The 25,154-nt window shown below is 43.2% G+C and overlaps 1 protein-coding gene across 1 annotated transcript in view; it reads left to right on the top strand.

Annotated features, from left to right (window-relative positions):
• The first annotated feature begins 506 nt into the window (after window positions 1-506).
• Window positions 507-25,154, top strand: part of RAI14 (retinoic acid induced 14) — a 56,666-nt gene continuing 32,018 nt past the window's right edge. Inside the window, exons 1-3 of the mRNA XM_047074103.1 lie at window positions 507-560; window positions 677-807; window positions 22,279-22,367. Of these exons, the coding sequence (XP_046930059.1) occupies window positions 507-560; window positions 677-807; window positions 22,279-22,367 (274 nt within the window). The remainder of the gene's footprint in view (window positions 561-676; window positions 808-22,278; window positions 22,368-25,154) is intronic.

Below are 25,154 nucleotides of genomic sequence, written 5' to 3'. Positions count from 1 at the left end.
CTTTTATATACATGAAAGCTTTCCTGTCACTGTGGTTTGTAGAATTAATTCTGTTGAGGTTGGGGGTTTAGCAGTGGTGGAGGCTTTGCTCAAAGCTGTTTGTTGTCTAATAGCTTGCTCAGGAAGAAGTTTTGTTTCTCATGAGACTTTGTAGAGGCCGTAGCCTGGACAACTACTTAAAATCATTATACAGCTCGAAAATCTGGCCAGTGAACAGGCCAGAAAGGGTGGCAGTGAAAGTGGATGAACAATTGTGTGTAAATAAACCATCGAGTAACCTTGAGCTGTTGGCCAGTTTGGTTGTCTACACTGCGGGCCCAGTGAGCTGTGGACCAGGTCAAAGGCCAGTATTCTGAGGAGCCAGCTGTCAGAGTTTAGCTAGAAACAAGCTAATGTGTAAACTGGCCTTGAGGTCTTTTTAAGCTGCTTCATTTTCCCAGCGTCGGTGAAAAGAGGGGACTTTATTTCAGAGTTTGCTGGCCAGCTGCTGTTTCATTGAACTATTGATGTTTTCTTTTGGGAAGCCGGTCTTCTTGAGTGTCTCCACGGTGAAGGGGAAGGTATCTGATCTGGGGGCAGGTTTTGATTTCAGTGACAGGAGGACGGGGGTCCTGCTGGTCAATATGGCTGCGGCCACTGTTGTTCACTAGTTCTGCGTCTCCCCTTTGCTCCACAGACCAACGAGTGGAACAAGAATGATGACCGGCTGCTACAGGCCGTGGAGAATGGAGACGCGGAGAAGGTGGCCTCCCTACTGGGCAAGAAGGGAGCCAGTGCCACCAAGCAGGACAGCGAGGGCAAGACCGCGTAAGCTAAAAAATTGGTTTCTAACTGTAACGGTTCTGGGTTCTCAGAGTGTTCTCTGGAAGCCCTGGGATCCATAGGGGAACTTCACAAGTGTGTTTAAGGGGACTTTGTGAAACTACTGTCCTCCCCCACTCCTCCTATCCCTCGTGTCAAAATATGGAAGACGCTATTTTAATTTGGCCCCTATTTCCTCAAGTTTCAAGTTATACATTGGGCTTTACCTTGGATGGCTATGTTTCTTTTCAAGTACCATTGGAGATTACACCAGAGAAGAAATAGCATGAGGATTATAACCCATTGATAGGTGAAAAAGGAATTCTATCCTCCATTTGAAGCAGCCTAAGAGAGGGTATTTTTTTTCATAACCCTCAAACCTTATAATTTATATTATTACTTCTTTTAAAACCCTTTCCTTAATGTAGATCAGTAATTACATGGGTAGTGTGAATTTTGCATTATGATTTGCCATTTATGGTAATCTTGCCCACCGTAATTAAAATTACATATTTAATGTGTGTGTGTGTGTGTGTGTGTGTGTGTGTGTGTGTGTGTGTTTATGTTTATTTGTATCTGCTCTTACTCCGGTCATATTGTAGAGAGGTCATTGACTTTGTAGCTAAATAGACTTCTAATCTGGACTTCATCACTTATGAATTGTGTAGTCTCTTTTTAAAATTGATTTATTTTGAGAGAATGAGAGAGAGAGAAAGAGAGTTTGGAAGGGGCAGAGAGGGAGAGAGAGAATCATAAGCAGGGTCCGTGCTCTGTGAACGAGCCCAATGTGGGGCTTGATCTCATGAACTATGAGATCATGACCTGAGCCAAAATCAAGAGTCAGATGCTTGACCGACTGAGCCACCCAGGTGCCCCGAATTGTGTCATCTTTGAATCTTAATTTATTCAATTTAAATTGGAGATGACGATATTTAACCACTAGGGTAGTTATGAATATAAAACAAGATACTGAGTTGGGTTGGGTGCCTCCAGAAGCAGGTTCTGAGACAAGGATTTGAGTGTAGGGAGTTTCTATAGCCACTGATCCCAGGAGCATGCAGAAGAGGACTGAAACCTACATGGTGTGTTATTGACAGGTAACTGCTGTGGGCAGCTGGAACCCAATCCTGCTGAAGACCTCTGGGAGTCTTCTTAGACTCAGAGCAGGGGTTGGCCAACTGTGGCCCACAGTCTGCCTTTGTAAATAAAGTTTTATTGGGATGCAATCAAATCCATTTATTTAGCATTGTGGCTGCTTCTGTACTGCAAAGGCAGATGGGAATAGTTAAGACAAAGTCTGTGGCTCACAAATCCTAACGTATGAGCTCTCTGGCCCCTTGCAGAACTAGTTACCCTACCCAAGGGGGTAAGGAAACTGGGGTGCCTGTTCCCATTCACTTGTCCCTCCAAGGTTGAATGCTGCTCCTAGGGCCTGTAATGCTCATGGGCAGAACAAGCCCAAGAGGTTATGAAAGGGGCACCTGTAGCTCTAGATACCATATGTAAAGAGTTAGCAGTGGCCCACAGTAAGTACTGATAAACCCAGTTCCCTTTCCTTCTCCTGGATGAGTAGTTCTCAATCCTGGCAACTCCTGCATTAGAGTCACCTGGGGTACTTAAAAAAAAATATTGTTCCCACGCCCACCCCACATGTTTGGAAACATTTTGTGGAGAGGCCCCAGAATCAATATTTTTAAAAGTATCCCATGTAGGTTTAACCAGAGAGAACTATCGTCTAGAAACTAGATGGGCTCTAGATTGAAGGATAAATAGAAGAAAAGGCAAATTTTCCCGAGATTGAGCATCACATTTTAGCAAATTTTGTCAATGAAACCATCCCCCTGGCACCCATTGAATCCCGTAGCATACACACCAGTTCTATTGTTTGAGGAGCCACAGGATGGCATACAGACCTATGCTGTATCTGGGGAGCAGGCTGGTTGGTACACAGGGGAAGAGGGAGGTGGGAGGTGTTCTCACTCGGATTAGGGCCAGGTCCTCTAGGAACTGGGCTTGTCCTCTCCGCCAAAGCCCCGGGTTGGGCTCCCCACCGTCAGTAGCCTCAGCTTGACTTTCCACCTTTGCAGAGGCCTGTCTCTCAGGTGTGGGGTGCAGGACCTCATCCCCGTAGGTTCTGACTTGGTAGTCAGGACTCCAAATAGCTGGCGGGCTTTAGTTGTTGGCTAATATTTTGTTGCGTGAGCTGCTTACTCAGAGTTCTATGATTTTTGGTTCTCTACCCTCTTGCACTCCCGATTGGAATTTCCTTGACAAAAGGGACTGTTACTTTGTAGCTCATCTACCCCAGTGCTCAGCTTGTACATAGGTACTCCCAAAATATTTGTCCAATGAGTTAATTACCCTTTTCCCAGGATGCCACATTTGGAGTCAGTGCTTTCGGAGCCCCGGTGACAGAAGTCACGGTGTTAAACGTGTCCTGAGGTTTTTGGTGGTAGACTGCTTGTCCCACCCTACAGCCTTCTGGGCTCCTACTGCTCCCAGTTCAGCTCTGCAGATGCCTGCACAAAACAGACTATGATAGCCATCCCAGAGAGAGGTGGATAGAGGCTTCTGATAGGCTTGTCCAAGACTGTACTCACTAAAAAGAAGACAGAAAATTTAGGTTAGCAGCTTAGCCACAATTGTGATCACCTTCATAGTCTTTTGGGCATCTGGGTGGTGGTTAAGCATTCAACTCTTGATTTCTGCTCAGGTCATGATCTCACGGTTTGTGAGTTCGAGCCCTGCATTGGGCTCTGAGCTGACAGCATGGAGCTTGCTTGGGATTCTCTCTCTTTTTGTCCCTCCCCCACCCCTTCCTCCCTCTCGCTCTCTCTCAAAAATAAATAAATATTTTTAAAAAATTGGTACCTTTTGTTAGTAAGACATTTATCACATGTAGGGTAGAGGGCCATGCAGTTGATTTCTCCTTTTTTGTTGTGGGAAAATATACATAACATAACTGTACCACTTTAACCATTTGAAAGTATGCATTTCATTAAGTACATTCACAGTGTTGTGCAGCCATTCATCATTTAGTCCAGGAAATTTTTCATCATCCCAAAAGGAAACCTTGCACTCTGTAAGCAGTGACCCTCCTCAGCCTCCTGCCACCTCCCCCTGGCAAACACTCGTCTGCTTTCTGTCTCCCTGAATTTGCCTCTTTTGGGTATTTCATGTAATGGCATCAAACCCTTGTGTGTGGTTTTTTTCGCTGAGCATAGTTTTCAAGGTTCATTCTTGCTGTCGCTCCAATCAGCACTTCAGTCTTCTCTTCTGATGGTGGAAATGCACACAGCAGTTACACACAAATCACCACCTGCACTTTGCAGTTGATAAAGCCAAGACTCGCATGACACAGCTCTCCCTGCATTGACTCCAGAACCAGTTCTGCCTTTGCCTTTGAACTTGTAAGTCTACCATGTTTTGCTGTGGTGACCCCTATGGAGAAAGTTAGAGGGACTATAAGAAAAAGGAAGAGGAAATACTTATTTTTTCAGTGTGAGATTTTTCATAAATAACCATCTGGTAACATTTCATTTTTCTGCTTGGAATATTCCTTAGAATCAAAGTTACTAAGTGTTAGCCTATAAGAATTTAATTTTCAGAGGCACCATGGAGTTAAGTCTATCTGGCTTCATATTTTCATTCAAATCTAGTGGTCTTAGTATTCAGAACGAGGGGGCACCATGGGGTCTGAAACCATGCCTCCTGCCCCTTTGATATCACGGAATCCCGCAAGGGCTGAGAACTCTGTGGAAAGAGAAACCCCAGGCAGTGTTGTTCCCTTGGCTTCTGCCCTGTCTCCTCTGGACGTCTGCACTTCTGGATTTGGATCAGTCTAATCTGTGTACTCCTGCCTGAGTGTATGTGTATCTCCCTCACGCTTGGAGATTTTTCTCAAGCTGTGGAAACTTTTCCTGTCTTGTTCTTTCCACATGCGTCAGTTTGGTAGCGTGCAGGCCGGTAATTTCCTAGGAGTAGTTCTGGGTCCATGACAGGCCGGTATCGTGTGTCCCCTCTTCTGAAGCTCTTGGCTCCATTGGCCCCTTGGAGGTTGCTGGGCCAGCGTGTGTTTGTGGATGTGTATGGAGTGATTTGCAGTGTCTCTAAAGGGTGAGGCCACGTCACACACTGCAAAGTTAGGTACTTGACTGTACTTGGTCTCATTCTCTGCCTACGCGTTTGGGTTTAATCTTTGAGTTATATACCTCCCTGTCCAAATTAGGCTGGAGGCCTCTTTCTAGCGAGCTTTTGCAAGAACTCATTTTGTAATTTTGTTCAGTAATGCACACTGTTTCCCTATTGCCTGACCACCTAGAGTCCTGATTTGGGCTTTCAAGACCCTCTCACCGGCCCTGCCATTACTTCACTGAATGTTCTCTTGCCCTTGCCTTCCACTGGTGGTGGGGTGTTGGCTCCCAGACTTCCTCTCACGTTTGCCCGGGTTCTGTGTCCAGTCCAGAATGCTTCCTCTCTGATGGTCTCAGTCATCTAAAAAAAATTTCCTTCTCTTTGAAATACTGGAATCTTGATTTATAACTTGATACATTTTATCATATCGAAAGAATAAGAACAACATCAGAAAAGCCTCTACAGCTTGAAACAAAAACTTTGTTTTCTGAAGACTTGAATCCCTTACAACAACAGTAAGCTCCCTGAAGACCAGGCTCACGTGATTGTTGTTGTTGTGTTGGTCTCTCCCACAGTTCCAGGCATAGAAGACAGGCATTCAGTCGGCATTTGTGGACGTGACTTTTCAGCATGAAGAAAGCATTCTTTTTGTTAATGATCTGTCACGGGTAAATTAATTAGGAGTGGATTAAGTTGGGGTTCAAGAAGAAAAGGACTATCCTGGTGAACGTCACAACCTGACACTTCTCTTCTCCCAGCTTCCAGTGCAATTTAAATAAACACTCAGCCTTCAGTACCTAGAGAACCAGATGACTCAGAAAATCCCAAGAATGAAGTGGCAAAGGCAGCCAGCCATCTTGGCGGACATTCTCCAGAAGCTTCCTTAACCCAAGGTCAATAACCAGAAGGGTGGTTTGGTTATTCTTCAGACTTTCAGTTTCTTTCTGGCATATTTCCATCAGGGAAAGATAAGAAACTTTGAAAACTTTCTCCCTCTAAAACCGATCGAAGAGGGATTAAAAAAAAAAAAAGCAAAAGCAATTGAATGACTGGAATTCATTTAGGAGCAAGTAAGAGAAGGGTGCTGTCTTGGGTCAGAAAAGAACAAAATAGAGCAAGGCACAGAGTTACAGCTACAGCCTGTGTTTATGGAGTCAGGCTTGGCTTCCCTCGACCCATCTGTTCACTTTTCCTGGTGGAGGTAAGGACGTGGGAGGATATCATTACCCTAAAACCTCTTACCATGGAACAGTCTAATTGTTTCAAGATGTTTTCCCCTACTTTTAGATGTGCATTTAATTAAAGTTATGTATGTTTGTCTTAGGAACAACCAGACTAAATAAAATCACTGCTGGGACTATAGTATTTGAAGAAATACCACCCAGGCATGTGTGTATAGATGGACACACACACACACACACACACACACACACACACACACAGTCTGCATACATAGCCAACATTTCAGATACCTGATCATTTTGGTTTTGAAAGCAAAAACTTGTGAAAGTATCTTTAGGTGACTCTGTGGAGCTTAAGTATAAAATAAGGGAGGTAGTCCTTGAATTCTGCAAATCAGGACAATAAGGGGCTTCTCTGTCTGCTGGCTGGTTGCACTCTTTTTCCCGTTTCCTCAGAGCAGGGATGTAGCCATTCGGTCTTAGAAATCAAGTCCTGGGGCGCCTGGGTGGCGCAGTCGGTTAAGCGTCCGACTTCAGCCAGGTCACGATCTCGCGGTCCGTGAGTTCGAGCCCCGCGTCGGGCTCTGGGCTGATGGCTCAGAGCCTGGAGCCTGTTTCCGATTCTGTGTCTCCCTCTCTCTCTGCCCCTCCCCCGTTCATGCTCTGTCTCTCTCTGTCCCAAAAATAAATAAATGTTGAAAAAAAAAAATTTTAAATAAAAATAAAAAAAAAAAAAAAGAAATCAAGTCCTGCCATCTGGGCCACTTTCTCCAGATCTCACGTAGGGCTGCCGCATTAGTTGACCTAAAACTACTGCATACTTTATGTGTAATCGCGGCCTCCTTCCTGGCAAAATCACCCTGTGTCTTTCCTAAAACCTGCTGGTATTTGACAGAGGGGTAAACTGAAAGGTATAATTGCTGTATTGCATATCCACTGAGCTTTTCATCATGTAGATTTTTGAAGATGACAGAACCTCTATTCCTACCTTGCAAATGTGCCCAGATGTTTGTTTAATTAATCTACTAGTTGGGAGGCACTCCCTTCCCTGCATCTGAAATGTTCCAGAGGGTGACTGGGTGACTTAGTCGGTTAAGCGTGTGACTCTTTGGCTCAGGTCACGATCTCATGGTTTGTGAGTTCGAGCCCCACATCAGGCTCTGTGCTTACATTGTGGAGCCTGCTTGGGATTCTCTCTCTCTTCCTCTCTCTCAGCCCCTCTTGCTCTCTCGCTCGCTCTCTCTCTCTCTCTCTCAAAATAAATTAAAAAAATAATAAAACACTTAAAAATGTTCCAGACTCTTGTAAACATATCCAGGAGGAGGAGGAAATACTGTCTTTGCCTACAAAATGCATAGCATCTAGCAGAAAGACCAGTGAGAGCACTGGAGAATAATTAAGTGCTAGATTATAAAATACTAACTGGAAGGGGTTCAAGATGAAGGGAGATGGTGAATCACTGGAGTAGCCAAGAAATGCTTCCTGCCTGAGGTGTGATGTGGGATGGCCTTGAAAAGTGAACTGGGAGGAGAGTGGGGATGGGGGGCGAGGAAGACAGTATAGGTCTTGGTCACAGCATGAATGGAAAAGAAATGCAAGGACACCATAGTTATTGTTTCCTTCCCTTGTCCAAGAACTTATTATGGTTTCAGTTCAGGACCCCACTTGACACTCGGTCCGTGGTTCTTAACTTGACTCCCGTTACAGTCACCCGGACAGCTTAGAAAAATGCTGGTGTCACCCACAGACACCTCTATATAGTTGGCGGGGGGGTGTAGTGTGGGTAAGCGTTTTTTTAAAGCACTCAGGTAATTCGAATGGCCAGCCAAACTGAGAACTCCCGTTTTAGACACACTGCAGTGAGACTCCAGGTTCCTTGGCCCATGACTTCCCAACAGGCTTTGCCCAGTGCTAGGTTCCAAATGGACTGAGGAAGGCCCAGGGCCCCCAGGTGATTTTTCTCCCAGCATACACACATGTACGTATATGTATCCATAAGGCCCGTGCACAAAATAAAATGGCAAATTTGGGCTTAAAGTAATGTAATACACAGGGGTTTTAAAGAGAAACAGTGTTGTATGTTAAAGCTGAACAGACCTTATTGCAAAAATTGTGCTTTAGAAGGAACACTCGAGGGGCACCTGGGTCGCTCAGTTGGTTAAGCATCTGACTCTTGATTTTGGCTCAGGTCATGATCTCACGGTTTGGTTTGTGAGATCAGGCCCCTGGTCGGGCTCTGTGCTGACAGTGGGGAGCCTGCTTGGGATATTCTCTCTCTCTCTCTCTCTCTCAATAAATAAAATAAACTTAGAAGAAAAAAAAGGACTTGAAACCACAGTAGTGCAAATTGACGAGAATAGATTTGGAAATGAAGAGCTGCATTGATAGGGGCACCTGGCTGGCTCAGGAGGTGGAGCATATGACTTTTGATCTCAAGGTTGTGAGTTCAGGCCCCACATTGGATATAGAGATTGCTTCAAAATAAAATCTTTAAAAAGAAGAAAAAGAGCTATATTGATAAAATATTGGTGGGATCACAGGATTTTTCATTTTTTTTTAAATCTTTTTTTTTTTTCAATGTTTTTTTTTATTTATTTTTGGGACAGAGGGAGACAAAGCATGAACGGGGGAGGTGCAGAGAGAGAGGGAGACACAGAATTGGAAACAGGCTCCAGGCTCCGAGCCATCAGTCCCGGGCCTGACGCGGGGCTCGAACTCACGGACCGCGAGATCGTGACCTGGCTGAAGTCGGACGCTTAACCGACTGCGCCACCCAGGCGCCCCCAGGATTTTTCATTTTAAAACTGTTCAAAGCTAGGTTAAGTATTTCGAGAATGAAGGACTTCAGACACTCAAATAGGTCATCGTTGCTCAGGGTCGAAGCAAGTCTGGCTGTGCCCTTCCCTCCCGTTCTCTGGCCACGTCCTCCATTGGCTGGACGGACCCCCGCGTGCAGAGGTCAGGAGAGCCTGGGAAATGCAGTTCTCTGTGACAGAGAGCAGAGCAGGGGCGGAAGGGCCTGGATCTCGACCCCTGCGGTGACCTCCACCCATCCTCACCCCATGAGCAAGAGCACCTGGAGCTGGAGGTTCTCACGCCGACAGCGATCAGGCAGCTTAAGGGTTGAGGCATGTAGGGTCGCTTAGCCTGTGCCTGTCCCTTGGAAACGCTCCTGCTTTCTCACCTGGGGCCCCGAAATTCATGCCTTCCAAAATTCCACCACCATCACCCATCCGCCGAGTTTTGGTACCATTCAAGGTCCAGTTCGCCGTATCTTCTGTGAAGCCTTTCCTGATTTCCAAAGTGGCTGAGCTTGCTCTAGTTATTGCCTCTCTTAAAACCACTGGGGATTTGATGGGTCTGGTTACCTATGTACTTAATCTTATTCCTGAATTAGACTATCAGAGTTAGAGCCCAATCTTCCCAATTGGTAAGAAAGGAGTTGCTGTCAGTCATATTAACATTGAATGCCCCACCACTGGGCTAGGGGCTTTTATATGGGCCATTCATTCAACTAACAGTTCATTCTTTCACCCATTTTATTTTACGTAGAGAAAATTTTTTAATGTTTATTTTTTAGAGAGACCAAGTGTGAGTGGGGGAGAGGCATAGAGAGAGAGAGGAAGACACAGAATCCGAAGCAGACTCCAGGCTCTGAGTTGTCAGCACAGAGTCCGATGCAGGACTCAAACCCAGGAACCATGAGATTGTCACCTGAGCCTAAGTCAGACGCTTAACCGACTGAGCCACCCAGATGCCCTTCTTGAACCCATTTTAAACTTTTTTTTTTAATGTTTATTTTTGACAGAGAGAGAGAGAGAGACACAGCATGAGCAGGGGAGGGGCAGAGAGAGAGGGAGACACAGACTCCAAAGCAAGCTCCAGGCTGCAAGCTATCAGCACAGAGCCCGACACGGGGCTCGAACTCACAGACTGCGAGACCATGACCTGAGCCGAAGTCGGATGCTCAACCAACTGAGCCACCCATATGCCCTTCTTGAGCCCATTGTGAAGACCATGCCCATTTCCCATAGGTTTTTCTTATGTGATGCTCCCAGTCACCCTGGAGTGATCTGTGAGTGGCAAGTGTGGATCAGAAAGTTTTGGGAATTAGTACAAATCACCCTCATTCTAGGCTCTAGGTTGTAGAGTCTGGGGGTCTATCATGAATACAAGAGACAAATCATTGTCCTAATGGAGATTTCATAATGTCCAAGTGCTATTTCCAGACCACATTTATGAAACCAAACAATCCTGAAGCCAGAGAGCCAGTGCTCACTCAGCTTATATGTCACGGGGTTTCTTAGCTCTGAGCGTGTGGTCTTTCATCTCATTGTTTCCTCCCCCATGTCCCCAGGAGAGCTCTGTCCCTGAAGCCACGCTGCGGATTCCATTAGCACATTGTAGGCACTTACAGGACAGGGATCCTATTTTTACACTCTTTATTTTCTTTATGCCAGTCCCCTGTTATTACATCTACCTGAAACATTCAGCAAGAGAAGGCAACCAGCACGGTCGCTTCTCACACATTCTGCCAAATCAGCTCCTATCAGAAGTGGTGATCAGAGTCCCTGCCGTAGCTGCCTCTGAAACGGCTGGAGCCACACTTCTCTGCCTGCAGGACTTTCTCTCTGGGCCCATCAAGTTGACCCCTGGGATAGAGTGGAATTCCATTTTTCAAGGCTTGTATGACTAGAAGCTATTAGATAGTACTGCCTTCCTAACCCTCAGTTTACAATCTGAAATGGGAATCCAGAGCTTGTGGGATTAAGGATTATTCCCCTGTAATATCTAGTGTGACCCAAGCCTCATTTGATCATATGGACCAGATAAGGAAACTGAGGCTAATGAATTTCAGTCATTATTCTTTGGTTTGGGTCTCAACTCTGCCATCCCCAGTATGGCACAACAAACTTCTTCCTACCGTGCAAATGTCCTAAAAATTGAATATGTATCAGAATCAGCTGGGAGAGGGTTGTTAAAACCTACTGCTGACTCCACCACAGAGTCTGGACAGGATCCTAAGAATCTGTATTTCTAACAGGCTTCTGGGTGCTGCTGCTGCTGCTGCTGTTCTAGGGACCAGGCTTTGAGAATGGCTGTACAGTGTGATGTTGGGAAGCAAAAAAAAAAAAATGAAGTCTTAACATAAGTTTTAAGAATTTACAATCTGAGAAAAACACGGTTATGCTGGTTTATGTGTGTGCCTTAGTTTAAGGCAACTCAGAGACTTCAAGAGTAAAAAAGCAAATTCAAAACTACAGATTTGCATTATCAAAACAATCACATCTGTGTGCCAGGAAAATTGTGTCAGGAGAGACCAAGTTTCTCGCCTTATAGAAAGTACAGTCAACTGGGACAGACGGCACCTGCTTCTTTTTTTTTTTTTATTTTTTTGAATGTTGTGTTTATTTTTGAGAGAGAGAGAGAGAGAGAGAGAGAATGAGTGGGGAAGAGGTAGAGAGAGAGGGAGACACAGAACCCAAAGCAAGCTCCAGGCTCTGAGTTGTCAGCACAGAGCCAGATGCGGGGCTTGAACTCGTGAATCATGAGATCATGACCTGAGCTAATGTCAGATGCTTAACTGACTGAGCCACCCAGGTGCCCTCAGCACCTGCTTCTTTAATATAACATCAGGTGTGTTGAAGAGAAACAAGAGACCAGAGGCCTCTTTGAATAAACTTGGAAAAGGAAAGCCTTTCTGAGAAGACCCCTTCTTTGAAGCAGATTCCTGGATAGAATGAGGGGTTGAGCCTTGCACTTTTCTGGAACTATTGTCCTGGTGGAGGAAACAGCAAGGCAAAGGCCGTGAGGTAGGAGGATGCCCGATGTGCCCAGTGAATGGAGAGAGAGCTACAGGTGAGGTCAAAATGGAAGCCAGACATACTCACGTAAAGCCTGGTGGGCCATTGGAAGGACTTTGGATGGAACCCTAATTCTGAATACTTAGTTTCCTTGATTTATTTTGATATGGTTTAGTATCCTTCTTTCCCCCTCCAGAAATAGGCCTTACCAAAAGAATGCAATTAAAAGATAGGCGAGTTTAGGTGTTTGGGAGATGCTGAAGCTCTCAAGGGATTATGGACAGCTAGTTATTTTCATGAAGTATTTCTGAACCTCACTGACCATAGTGACCCCTCTCTGGGAAGTAAAGGGGTTTAGAAGGAAAGGAGGAGATACGGATTTATTAGGGACAAACTGCTCTTAGAGTCAGAATTCAAGTCTTGCTCTTTTACACTTTTCCTAACCTCTGAGCCTCAGTTTCTTCATCTGTGAAATGAGGATGGTAGATCAGCCCTCATCCCAGAACCTTCTGGAACCTTCTGGAACCTTCTAAGACTCTGGGATTCTGGGACTCTGGGTGTGGCTAGTACCGGTAGAGTTTGGTATGTGGTCATTTCTTTGTTAGGCATGGTGGTTTGCTTGATTTGGAGAGTGAAAATTGGTTGCAGAGGCATTGGAAGGAACTGGAGGTCTGGTGAGGTGGCCAGCCTGTTGCATTCTTGACCTCACCCTGTCAGCCCTTTTGGGATTGGGACCTGGGGCAGCGGAGAAGGGCAGCAGTTTGGTTTGAGAGAAATTCTCTATGAATGAATATGCTGAAAAAAATCAAGGTCTTCTAAAAGGAACCTTGTGAGTTTGTATTTCCTCCAAATATATGTTTCAGCTGGTAGTCAGAAACCAGAAGAATTGTTATTACTCTCAAAGATAGAAGGAACTTTCCAGGCCATCACTCACAGGCTTCTGAACAGCAACACTCAAATCCCCTTCGGGTTAAGAGCCCTGAGAAATATTCCAGCCTTTCCTAGCCACTGGAGAGTACCAGCAACCCTAGTCTGCCCCAGTGAGAAACCTATATTTGCGTTTTTGGCCAAATACTTCCATTTTTTAGTTTAAGCGCTATTTTTTAAAGAGCAGCACAGCCAGTAAGTTATATAGTGCTTCACAGTTTGCAAGTGATTTAACAAAATAGTGGAATTTCTCAGCATGGTGATAAAGGGCCAGTTCTGAGGCAGAGTGCCCCGGTTAGAATCCAGCCTCCCCGCCTTGTTCGTTCTGGGAATTTGGCCAAGTTACTAAACTTCTCTATGCCTTAGTTTCCTTCCTTTTCTGGAAAATGGGGATGATAATAGTTACCCTCCCACAGGCTGGTTGGGGGATGTAATGAGTAAAAACCATAATGCATTGTGGAAGGCAGGGGTGCCCGAGGGAGAGAGAAAGACACATTGGGAGCCACAAAACTCTTAAGCACAGAAACCTTGGGAACTTTCCAAGTGACAAAAGCAGAGAAATTCCTAATATCAATAAGCAGCAAAGGGATCAAAGTAGTATTATGTAAATCTTCAGGCTGTTCTGTTTGTGCCTTTCAGTTACTTCTCTGCAGACGGGCCCAGCTGAGTTTTATAAGCAGAATTAAACATTTCCTATTATGATGAAACTTAAAACAGCATTGATTCCTTTTTTGTGGAACATATCCACGAGATTGTTTTTAAGGTTCAGGGAAATCATGTCTTCGAAAGAACTTTGAAACAATGGGCACCTTGGTAAAAATGATGGTGTGAGCTTTGCAACTTGTCCTCCACTTAGAGCAGCACGTCTGCAGTTGGAATGTGCACGTGGCTCAGCTGGAAACTTGTAAAACAGCCTCGGGTTCTGTGGACGTGGGATGGGAACTGGGAGCCTGCGTTTCTAATGAGCTCCTGGGCCGCCAAGTACTCTGAGTCACCAAGATGTATGCTCTCGAAGAGCGGTCACTTCGGCTACACTGGGATAGAGAGCCACCCTGCTGTATCCCTGGGCAGTGACGCCTGTCCCTGTCACTGGGCCAGGGATCAGAGGAGTGGGTAAAAGATTTTCATACCCTTCCCTCCACTGAATTCTTGACCCATCTGAAGAGAGAATCAAGTCAACAAATCTCTCAGAAGATTCACTGCTGTATAGACTCTTGAATGCCCTCTCTTATCTTTAAAAGGAAAGGCTACACTTTTTAATGAGTAAAAGTCCACACAAAGACTAAGCCAGCGGATACTCCGAATTTGTTTTGCATTCACTCTTTTATATTCCTCCAAGGGGAAATTTCAGCTGATAATTAACTGGAATAACTACTTCAAAGGGTTCATTAAGAAAGACTTAAATGTTTCTTCTCTGGAAAATTTACGTTGCAGTTAAATTCTCATCTCTTAAATTAAAATTTGCCAAACAATAACAAGTCTCGGCTAGAATGTAGAACAACTAGAGCCCTTGTGTGTTGTTGCTGGGATTGTGAAATGGTGCCACAGCTTTAGAAAATAGCTTAGCAGCTCCCCAGAGAGTTCAGCGTGGTTACCACTGGCCCAGCAATTCCACTCCTAGGTATATACCCACTAGGATTAAAAACTGGTATCCACACAAACACTTGTTAGGTGAATGTTCTAGTAGCATGGTTCATAGTAATCAAAAAGTAGAAACAACCCAAATGTCCATAACCAACAAATAGATAAAGAAAATGTGATATATACATACAATGGAATTTTAAGTTTGTTTGTTTGTTTATTTATTTATTTATTTATTTATTTATTTAGAGAGTGCTCACTTGCAGGAAAGGAGCAGAGACAGAGAGAGACAGATAATCCCATGCTGGCTCTGCACTGACAGCCCCAACGTGGGGCTCGAACTCATGAACCATGAGATCATGACCTGAGTCGAAATCAAGAGTCAGACACTTAACCAGCTGAGCCACCCAGGTGCCTTAAGGAAGGAAAGAAGTACCAATAGATGCTACAATACAGATGGACCTTGAAAACGTGCCAAATGAAAGAAGCCAGGCACAAAAGACCACATATTACATGATTCTGTCTTTGTGAAACATCTAGAACAGGCAAATCCATAGAGCCATAAAGTAGAGTAGTGATTGCCAAGGGCTGGGGGTACATGGGAATAGGAAGTGACTGCTGACTGACATGTGAATTTTTTAGGGCAGTCAAAATGATCTGGAATTAGATAATGATGTTGGTTGCACAACTCTTTCAATATACTGAAAACAACTGAATTGTACATTCTAAAATGGTGAATTTTTTGGTCTGTGAATTCTGTCTCAATAAAAAGATTAAAATCTGCTCATGTTGTTTTCTCAGTGTTTGTTTTAATAGAATTTTAGCATTCTACATTTGTTTTTAATGGTTCATCAGAGTTTCTCAACTATTGACATTTTGACACATTGACATTATTGACATTTTGGACTAGATAATCGTTTGGGGAGGGAGGGGGCTGTCCTGTGCGTTGTAGGATTTTAGCAGCGTCTCTGGCCTTTCCGCATTAGATGCCAGTAGAATCTTCCCACCGCCCACCCCCACCCCGTGAATAATTAAAAATATCTCCAGACGTTGCCAAATGTGCCCTGGGCGGGACAAAATCTCCCCCAGTTAAGAGCCACTGGTTTATCTTTAGACTTCCCACTAAAAGCCGAGATCCATGAGGGCTTTGTTTTATTTACCACGTGTTTCTCAGTGCTTAGAATAGTGGCTGGCATGTAAATACCCTGGTATCGTAATACAAATGTATGAATGATTTGGTATATTTAGCTCTAGCAGAAATATGAAAACTGTCCCATACTTGGGTTAGCTCCAGTGCCCTAGAATAACATTATTAAGACTACGTTTTGGGGTGAGGGGGTGGCGTTAACCAACCTCTACTACTTTGCCTACCCCCTCTCACCCACACCTGCAGACTCCCTTTAGAGGTGTTTTCTTACACCAGCCGTCCAGCACACAGGCTATCGGAGGCCACCACCCATGCTCTTCATTACTTGTGTGCTGGCCTGGGGCACCATCTGCGCTCTAAGCCTGCAGTAACCCCTGGGGCCCCACCTGCAATCCGGACGGGGTGGTCCCCAACCCACCAGTCACCTGGCCTGCCACCACCGAGGATGGCTACACTTATCAGTCACTGCATAAGAAAAGAAACCTACTCACTGTCATTTACAAATCCAGATTCTGCCAATGACTAATCATGTTTTTCCACCTGACCGAACCCAACTTTTCACTGGAGTCTCTTATTAAAAGTTGGCTGTGCTTCTTGTTCACATTCAGAGACTAAATGCTAATGATTCGCTGCTGCCAAATCCTGCTTTGAGGATTATCACTTCCGTCAAAGGTGCCAGAATGTTAGCAGCTCAAGTGCGAGCTTCGGACAAAGCTGGTCTTGGATGGCTTTTTTGTCGTCTGTGGCTGCCTACAACTTTGTTCCCTAGAGTTTCCATTCAGGAGAGATGCACATAGGTTTTATTCTTTCCCTTTCCTTTTTCATTTCTTAAGCAGTGGTGGTTCTAATTTAACCTCTATTAGCCTGTCTTTTCTGAACGTTGAAACAAATCCTTTTATTAAGCAACATGACCTGGACTCTCTGACTTGCCTTGTGTTGGTGAGGCTGTAACAGTTGGTGGTTTTTTTCTTTTTTGGTGGTGGTGGGGGGGGGAGGGCGGTATTTACTATGCGCCTCACATTTTGCTAAGTGCTTTTATGTAGAAGTCGTTTACTCCTCAAAGCCCCTTTTACAGATGTGGAAACCGAGATACCAAGACCTTGCCTGAGATCACATGCCAATAAGTGACAAAGCACAGATTGAAACCCAGTTAGTCTGAGCCCTTAAATAATTACATGCCTTACCTCCCCAATATCACATTTCCTGTTAAACTTTCTCATCTGATTACATCTATACATGTCCTTCCTCCAAGTTTTAATAAAGCTGTAATGTTAGAAGTTTTAATTTTTCAAAATCATGGCTTTGAGGAATAAGGGCCAGATTTTCTGAAGCTAAAACTAAAATGATGGGTTGTCCAAGTTAAATACACCACCACCACAGCAACACTGATGCAATTTTCCCATCTTGCCCTTCTGTACAATGGCATTTACTCCTGATTAAGAGGTTTTTTTCTAGGTACAGGGAGGGGGCAGTGAGAGAAAGAAGACGCACTTTATCTTCCAGCAGCTTTCTCTCTGAGGACGATTAGCAAAATGACACGTCTCTTGTTGGTTGTTGTTCAAGTGTAAGGTAACCAGATCTTAGTGCTACCATTTATGCTAAGGAGATGGGTTGTTGGGGAGTTGCTGACAGTCATGTCATTGTCTGGTTTGTGCCTTATTTCTTCTGCATTTGTACAGCTTGCATAAAAACAAGACAAAGCTAGGGGTATCTGATAGCATGCAACTCTTGATCTTGAAGGTGTGAGTGCAAGCCCATGTTGGGTGTAGAGATTACTTAAAAATAAATAAATAGAAGTTAAAAATTAAAAAAAAAGAAAGCTAAATCAGTACACTGACCATTTTGGTTTTCTTTTATGTGGTTTGGTTTAGCATACTCGGGTTATAGATCCTTTGTCCCAAGTTAGGTAGTAAAGTGATTTTCGGACTAAAATTCTATGGCAATGACACATTAATAGATAAAAAATAGGTTATTTTAAGGAGTTAATCAAAGTGGTCAGTAGATAACAAAATACATGTCTTGATGGTTATTTTATATTTTCTCTTTCTAAATCTAGCCCACAGACTTTTTTTATAGTGTATTAAAGAGTGGTATATATAGTTAGTAGATATTGATTGTATAGAGTACTGTCCAATATACTATATATACAGAGAGAGTGTAGAATATAGCATGTGCTATTGAAGATTTTACTAGACCTTCTTTTACTTCCAGTTCACTACCAAGAACCTTGTTATTCCACAGGATGTGCACATAGAAACTTTGGAAGGCTTTCCCAATTTGAGAACACAGTTGTAGCAGGTACAACTGTATGTGCTCACATATGCTATGGATAGGGTATTGGTTATTCTTTCAAGACCAAATCCAGTTTAAAATCTGAATTTTAGCATTTCTTTATTGCACTGTGACTTATTCTAGACTGCATGTGGCTCGCATTTAAGTCCGTTGTTTTTCTGATCCTTTGAGAGGTGTATTCTTGTACCTTTTAAACTAATTCCTACTCTGGCCTAACATTATATCAGAAGCCCCATATCATATTCTGTGTAAGTTAAGTGATTTGGCACATTCTCCTGTCAAAGCATTTTAGCCCAAATGCCCCAAACTCTTAAGTAAAGCTACTCAATTACATGTGAGGTGAAACATTTTTTTAAAAGCCTGAATTTGCCTGTATAAACATTTAATCAAATAATATCCAGAGGAACCTAACAGTTCGTCCTGTGGATGATCACACACAGAATACCCAACATTCAAGGTCCCAGTAGGAAACAGCACCCTCTGACAGGATAATTGATTACCCTCTAAGAAAGGAACTATTTACAAAATCGTGGTCAGATTTAAACCAGCATGGTTGGGAAAGCAGCCCTGGGCCAATACCAGTGGGATCTATTTCAACGTCCTCGTGCCCCCCGCCCCCCAACCTGCAGGGGCCTGGAGAGAGAGCAGTTACGAAAACCCAGACAGAGCTGCGACTGTAGCTTTAGGAGAACCGGCCCCCAGAGCTGTGAACTTCATGGAGGAAGTAGAGGAGGGCCGTGACTGCCAGTGTGTGGCCTGGCAGGGAGAGAATAGAGGGGATAATGCCCCGAACTCTTTCTTCTCATCTTCCTGTCTCTTGTAAGTGCCTCCCATTCGTTGAACCCAACTAGAAGCCAAAGGATGAGGCAGCCCATTGGATGCAGTCCATAAGAGATCTGCTTCCTGGGCCACTGACCCAGGGGATAAAGGTGGAGGGCAAATCTGGAGGGGCAAACAGATGATGCACAGCATTAGTAATTATTCCCTGCGAGCAAACTTACGTGTCATGTTTCTTGGCTTTGCTCTCGTTTCCTGGAAGTGCCTACTCAGAATAATGATACATAGTGGAGCTCCTTGTCTGTCTGGAAAAATGAATTAGAAACTTCGGGCTAAAATGGTCAGCCCTTCCTTTTTCTGCTTTTCATGCTTTTATCTCCTTTCTTTGAGAAACATCTTGAAATTGTGATATATTTAATTGAATCACATCAATTAAGAATGATTTTACTAGCTCAAAACATGAGATTATGCAGTGTAAAATTACAAGCATGAATATCTTATATAAGCAGCTATCTATATAAGCAGCCATTTCTAGTTATTTGTACTTTGTTGATTTTATTTATAAGAGTGGTGAGTGCTGAAAGTTTAGGTGAAATATATGAGGATAAAATTATGAATTGTGAAAAGACTCTTATTATTCTGTTTTCTCCGTAGGACACAATATTCTGCAGGAGAATTAGTTGGAGAGTTCCTAAAATAGAAGGGAGAAAAATCACCCCCTGATCTAAACTGTAATGAGAGAGACAGGGTGAAACAAAGCCTTGTACACACACACACACACACACACACACACACACACTCAATTTATTAAAGCATATGCAGTGACACCATCATTAACTGGATCCCTCAATAAAATGTGTTACAGCCATCAATCGTGTTGATTTGGGTTAATATAAGGGCTTTTGTTTTAAAAAACAGAAATGTCCAAAAAAGTTTCTATCCTAGGATTGGATTTTGAACCCACCTGCCTAACACGTCACTTCTCCTGCCTTGTTACAATTATTAACCTTCCAAATAATGATCCTGAAACCCTACAGCTCCCAAGTCATCCAGAGAATAGCATGTTGCATTCATTAGATTCCACCTATCAATGTACAGTAGTAGCTTGCAGTAATGCATCCTTGTCACATGTGTCTGCAATTTCAACCCCTGATAACTATAGTGTGCAATCCAGAGAAACTCCGAGAAGCCTCAGAGTAGAAAAAATATAAAAAACACAGGCAGTGGGAGGTGGGAGGTTATAACTAGAAGGGACACGTGGAGAGCTTTCTGGGGTACCAACAGGAGATGTGAGGAGAGCTTATGGGTCTCTGGCCAGGTTCTGTTTCCTTGTATGAAAATAAAATGGGCATGTTCCATTTATGAAAATTTAACAGCCCATACAATTGTGAAGTTTTCTTTTCATACGTTATACTTCAATCAAAAGTTATATAATCTACACATGTGTATGTTTGTGTGTGTGTGTGTGTGTGTGCGTGCGTGCATGCATTAATTACTTATCCCTGTACTTTTATCTTTAACATAGGATATGGCTGTCTTCTTGTCCAGATAGTTTTGATTTAGTTCTTCCCTGGTCATAGTTGATGGCAGAGTAGACATCTTAGAAGCAGACACACAAACATTAAGAAAAGAAGATAAATATTAATGAATATTAGGTCTTAATAATCTGGGGCGTTTAGATTAATAGCTTGAAAGCAGAGATCGATAATTGAGGCTCTTAGTGGTGACTTCATGTCTTCAAGGGCAATTAAATTATGTGACATACACTGTTCCTAATGCTGAAAAAGTTTTAGAGACATTCCAACAAGATCAGTTAAAATAAACCATTCACAGCTTAAAGGCAAAGTTTACATAATGTAAATTCAGTGTGCCCAACAATGCTGAAAGCAGAGCTACGGTACTGCCTTTTAGGGAGGTTCTTTCTGTCCTTGTTGAGTTGTATTTAATCAGGAATTCCATTTAAACAAGTTACCACATTCCCAAGTCACTCCACATGATCCAGGTTTGACTGTAATGTGAAAACACCTACAAAGTAGATTTGGCTGTAAGGAAACATTACACATAAATTGCTGGACAGGGGCAGAAGTAGTTGGTGTGATTAGAGCCAATTAAGCTAAAATAATAGAATGTTGTCAGAGCTGGAGGAAACATCAGATATCATCTGACTCAATCCTCGTACTTTACAGTGAAGGAAATGTAGGTTCAGAGAGGTTAAATTGACTTACTAAAGGTACGCGGGTAAAGTATGGCTGATTTGCAATCAAAACTGAAGTGTCCACATTTGCTGATCTGTCCACATTCACTGAGCCTCATCCTTCAGAGAAGAGGCGTGTGGTCAAGATGACTTGGGTTTTAATTGTGTAGCTCTTGGATTTGCTATTTGGGTGTGACCCTGGGCCCCAGTTATAGGTTCTTTCCTGTGAAAAAATACAACCTGGTTGTTCACTGACAGGTAAGATGCTGCATGGCAAATAAGCTGAGAAAGTAACTCCCCAAAACAGAACTGGGGCAGGAGAAGAAATGGAAGGCTCATTAACCTCTCTCCATAGGAAGGAGCCCTTCCCAAGGTTCTTGGCCTTCTCAGCCTCTGGGCCTGAATGCCCAGTGGAATTATGCTTTGCTCCTGCCTGTAGAAGTGCCCTTCACCCTTGGGATCTGCAAAGGATGATTGGTATGGCATTTGGATGTTATCCCTTCATTTAATGGCAAGTCTATACATGCCGAGCATGGTTGTTACGCCCAAGTGTCATTGAATACCGGAGCCTAATTGTGGGCTTTCCTTCATGTTGTTTGCACCTGCCTGGGCATAGACACCTGCCATATAATGGAGATAGTGATAGGACTCACCTCAAAGGCTGTTATAAGATTGAAAAGAGACGATGTATGCAAGTGGGTAGTAAGATGGTTGGCACATATTAGCCACTAACAAAAGTTGTGTCCAACTGCTGTTATTCAGCTACAGCACAACAATGGATTTGACATTAATGTTGTCCAAGAACTTTGGCCATTGTTTGACTCAGACAAGTTTCTCTTTATATAGAGTATTACTTGAAAATAATGGCTTTGCTGAAAGCACTAGACAACAGAAAAAAAGTTGAAAAATTACTTACCATTTAGGAACTGAATCTAGTTTGAGCTGTCTTGTTTCTTAAAGAGACAAATAAATAATGTAGTTGAATCTTTTTTTTATTATTATTTTAGAGACAGCACAAAGGGGGAGAGAGAGAGAGACAGACCCTCAAGCAGGCTCCATGCTCAGCACAGAGCCCAATGCAAAGGCTTAGTCCCATGACCCAGGGATCGTGACCAGAGCCAAAACCAAGAATCGGACTCTCAACCAACTGAGTCACCCAGGCACCCCATAAAGACCCCAAGCCTGGTCTTTAGGTTGGAAAACCTAAGATCTAGGTCCTGCTCTATTACTTAATAAAAAGTGTCAATGAGCGAATTATCAGACCACTTTGAGCCTCAGTTTCTTCATCTTTAAAATGAGATTGATAATAATACCTACTCCCTAGGTGGTTGTGGAGCTCAGGTGAGAGAAAATGTACATGAGGAGGCAAAACAAAACATTGTTGGAGATGAACTCCAAAGAGTGGAAATCTTAAGGCAATTGTGTTTACCTCTTTTCCAGCTTTCATCTTGCTGCTACAAAAGGGCATGTGGAATGCCTCAGGGTCATGGTTACACATGGCGTGGATGTGACTGCCCAAGATACTGCCGGTACGTGGTCTTTATCTCTTAAGTGAACAGGCCAGCACAAGAGTAGGTATCACAAAGATGAGACATATTCATTGTGGGGAATTTCCGATCTACAAACACGCCGAAAGAAGAACATAGAATCACCTCTAATGACTAGGTTCTGACATGGTTTCATCATTTGTGCCAAGTATTTTCCTCTTATATGTGCTCAACTAGAAACGTATGCTTCTTATCCTCCATTTTAAAATATTATTTTTAAGGTTACATGTATGGACCAAGCAGTATTTTTGTTTTTATGCATCATAGCTTGAGATGATAAATGCGGTGAATTGTGGTGTTGTTTTTTTTTTAATGTTTATTTTAGAGAGAGCACACATGTGAGTTGGGAGAGGAGCAGAGACAGAGAGGGAGAGAGAGAATCCCAAGCAGGCTCTGCACTAATAGCTAATAGCACAGAGCCTGATGCGGGGCTCATCCTGACAAACTCATGAGATCACGACCCAAGCCAAAATCAAGAGTCAGATGCTTAACCAACTGATCCACCCAGACGCCCCAATGCAACGAGTTGTTCAGGAGCTCATTTTGTTAGCTAACTGAGATGTGCTGTGTGAGAGAAGCTGTGATCCTCGTCTGGACCAGCTGCCCATGGTTGTCACCCCTTACTGTGCTTTAGTGCATCTGAGTCACCTAGGAACTGGGGAAAGGTAAGGCTGGGAGAGAAAAAAGAAGAAAGAAAAGAATAAAGAGCACACACACACACACACAACCCACACACATATATACCCATGCTCTATCCTCTGAGATTCAGATTCCATTGTCTGAAGGTTGCCAGCGACCGGTATTTTTATTAAGTAATTCTAATGTGAAGCCAGTGTTGATAAATGATGAACAAAGTAAATGGAGAGAAAGTGTAGTCCTATCTTTTGTGAACATTGTTCTACAGGAAGGAGCCCACAGGATCTCCAACCCAGGGTTCTGCCCCTGCTGGTCATACCAAAGGATCAAAGCAACTACTGATGGCTTTTCATTTCTCTGTTGTACTTAAAAATCTATGCCTTCTAACAGGGTTTTGTTAGTTTTTACTGGAATATGAAATCAGTCTATTTTCATAGTCTTTGTCTAGGCCACGCATTAATTCATAATGGATCCCTTTTATTCCCCCCAGTACCCTGGCCACCTGAGAGTAGTCTTCTTGGAGGGGGGAGGTCAGTCAGGTATTGTGAGAGTGCTCTTATTACTCAAAATATGGTTGGAACACTTTGTTTCAGAATTATTTTCAAAAAATCTGTGGCATTATTATTACTATTGTTTTTTTTTTAATCTCAGTGTTAGGGGAATTTTATCCTTTGACAATAGATTTGTTTTTTCAGAACAGGCCAAAAGCCACTTGAAGTCAAGTCAGGTAAATGAGGTATCAAACTGGTGAGACCATTTTTGTCAAAAATAGGGAGTGATTAACGGAATGATTTTCCTGAGCAGTACCACAGAAAGTTCCAAAAAAAATACTGTGAGAAATGGCAAAACCAGTGGAAGAATGAATGGTTTCCTTAAGTGACTATCTTAAAGGAAATACTAATTTATGTTGCACTAAAGTGATCTTTAATTCCAAAACCTAGTTATCTTGTTTGTTTATTGTTTTTTTTTAATTTTTAAAAAATATTTATATTTGAGAGAGAAGCACGAGTTGGGGAGGGGTAGAGAGAGACACAGACAGAATCTGAGCTGTCACCTCAGAGCCCGATGCATGGCTCAAACTGACAAACCGTTAGATCGTGACCTGAGCTGAAATCAGATGCTTAACCGACTGAGCCACCCAGGCGCCCCTGTTTGTTTATTGTTATTACCTTAAAAGTCATGCCACACACACACAAGGGCAGTATGATTAGGTAAAGTACCCTTGATGAGAAATATGTTTTCTTCAGTAGATGGGGCTTCCTCTCTAAGAAAATCCTAATCTAAAGGAATTAGCTTAAAGTAAATAAATTGGAACTATAATACAGATTCGTTTCATTGTATTTGATGTTAAGAAATAGATCAGCCAGGAGTGTCATTATTTCTAGTGTAACCAAATATCTCTTCCCCTCTATGTTTTTGTCATAGGGAAAAATATGTTTCTCTAATGCTCGTTGTAGAAAATTAGGGAAATACAGAAAACTACAAAGAAGTTAACCGGTGCCTCTACTCCTAACAAGAGAAGTTTTACTCTTTTGCTATATTTCCTTCCAAATTTTTCCTGGCACATTTTTACATAGTTGAGATCACATTATATAATAAACTCTACATGCTTGTCTTTTTGTTTTGTTTTTTTTTAAGTCCACCAGTATCATTTCTAATACTTAAAGCTCTTAAGATTTTTGCGCCATATAACACATCGGGTAGAGTCTGTGTTTCCTACCAGAGCCCTAACTCCTGACACCAGAGCCTGGTAAAGTGTCGGGCCTTGAGGCCCGGACACCCCAGTGTGGTGCCAACTTGCTAGCCAACTGAGACGAGGAGGGGACACTGCAAATTACTCCAGCCTGCTTCTCTGCGCCTGGCAGTGGGAACTGCCACAGTCCATCCTTTTTTTTTTTTTTTTTTTAATGTTTATTTTTGAGAGACAGAGAGAGAGAGAGACAAAGAGTGTGAGCAGGGAGGGGCAGAGAGAGAGGGAGACACAGAATCTGAAGCAGGCTCCAGGCTCTGAGCTGTCAGCACAGAGCCCGACACGAGGGTCGAACCCACGAGCTGTGAGATCATGACCTGAGCTGCAGTCGGACACCCAACCGACTAAGCCACCCAGGCGCCCCCATCTGTTTTTTTTAATGT

Source organism: Lynx rufus, unplaced genomic scaffold (assembly GCF_022079265.1).
Source record: "Lynx rufus isolate CCGP_SWC_20201006 ecotype Redwood Valley unplaced genomic scaffold, mLynRuf1.p SCAF_1, whole genome shotgun sequence".
NCBI classification, from domain to species: Eukaryota; Metazoa; Chordata; class Mammalia; order Carnivora; family Felidae; genus Lynx; species Lynx rufus.
The sequence above is the reverse complement of the archived record's forward strand: the minus strand, read 5'-3'. Positions and strand labels throughout refer to the sequence as shown.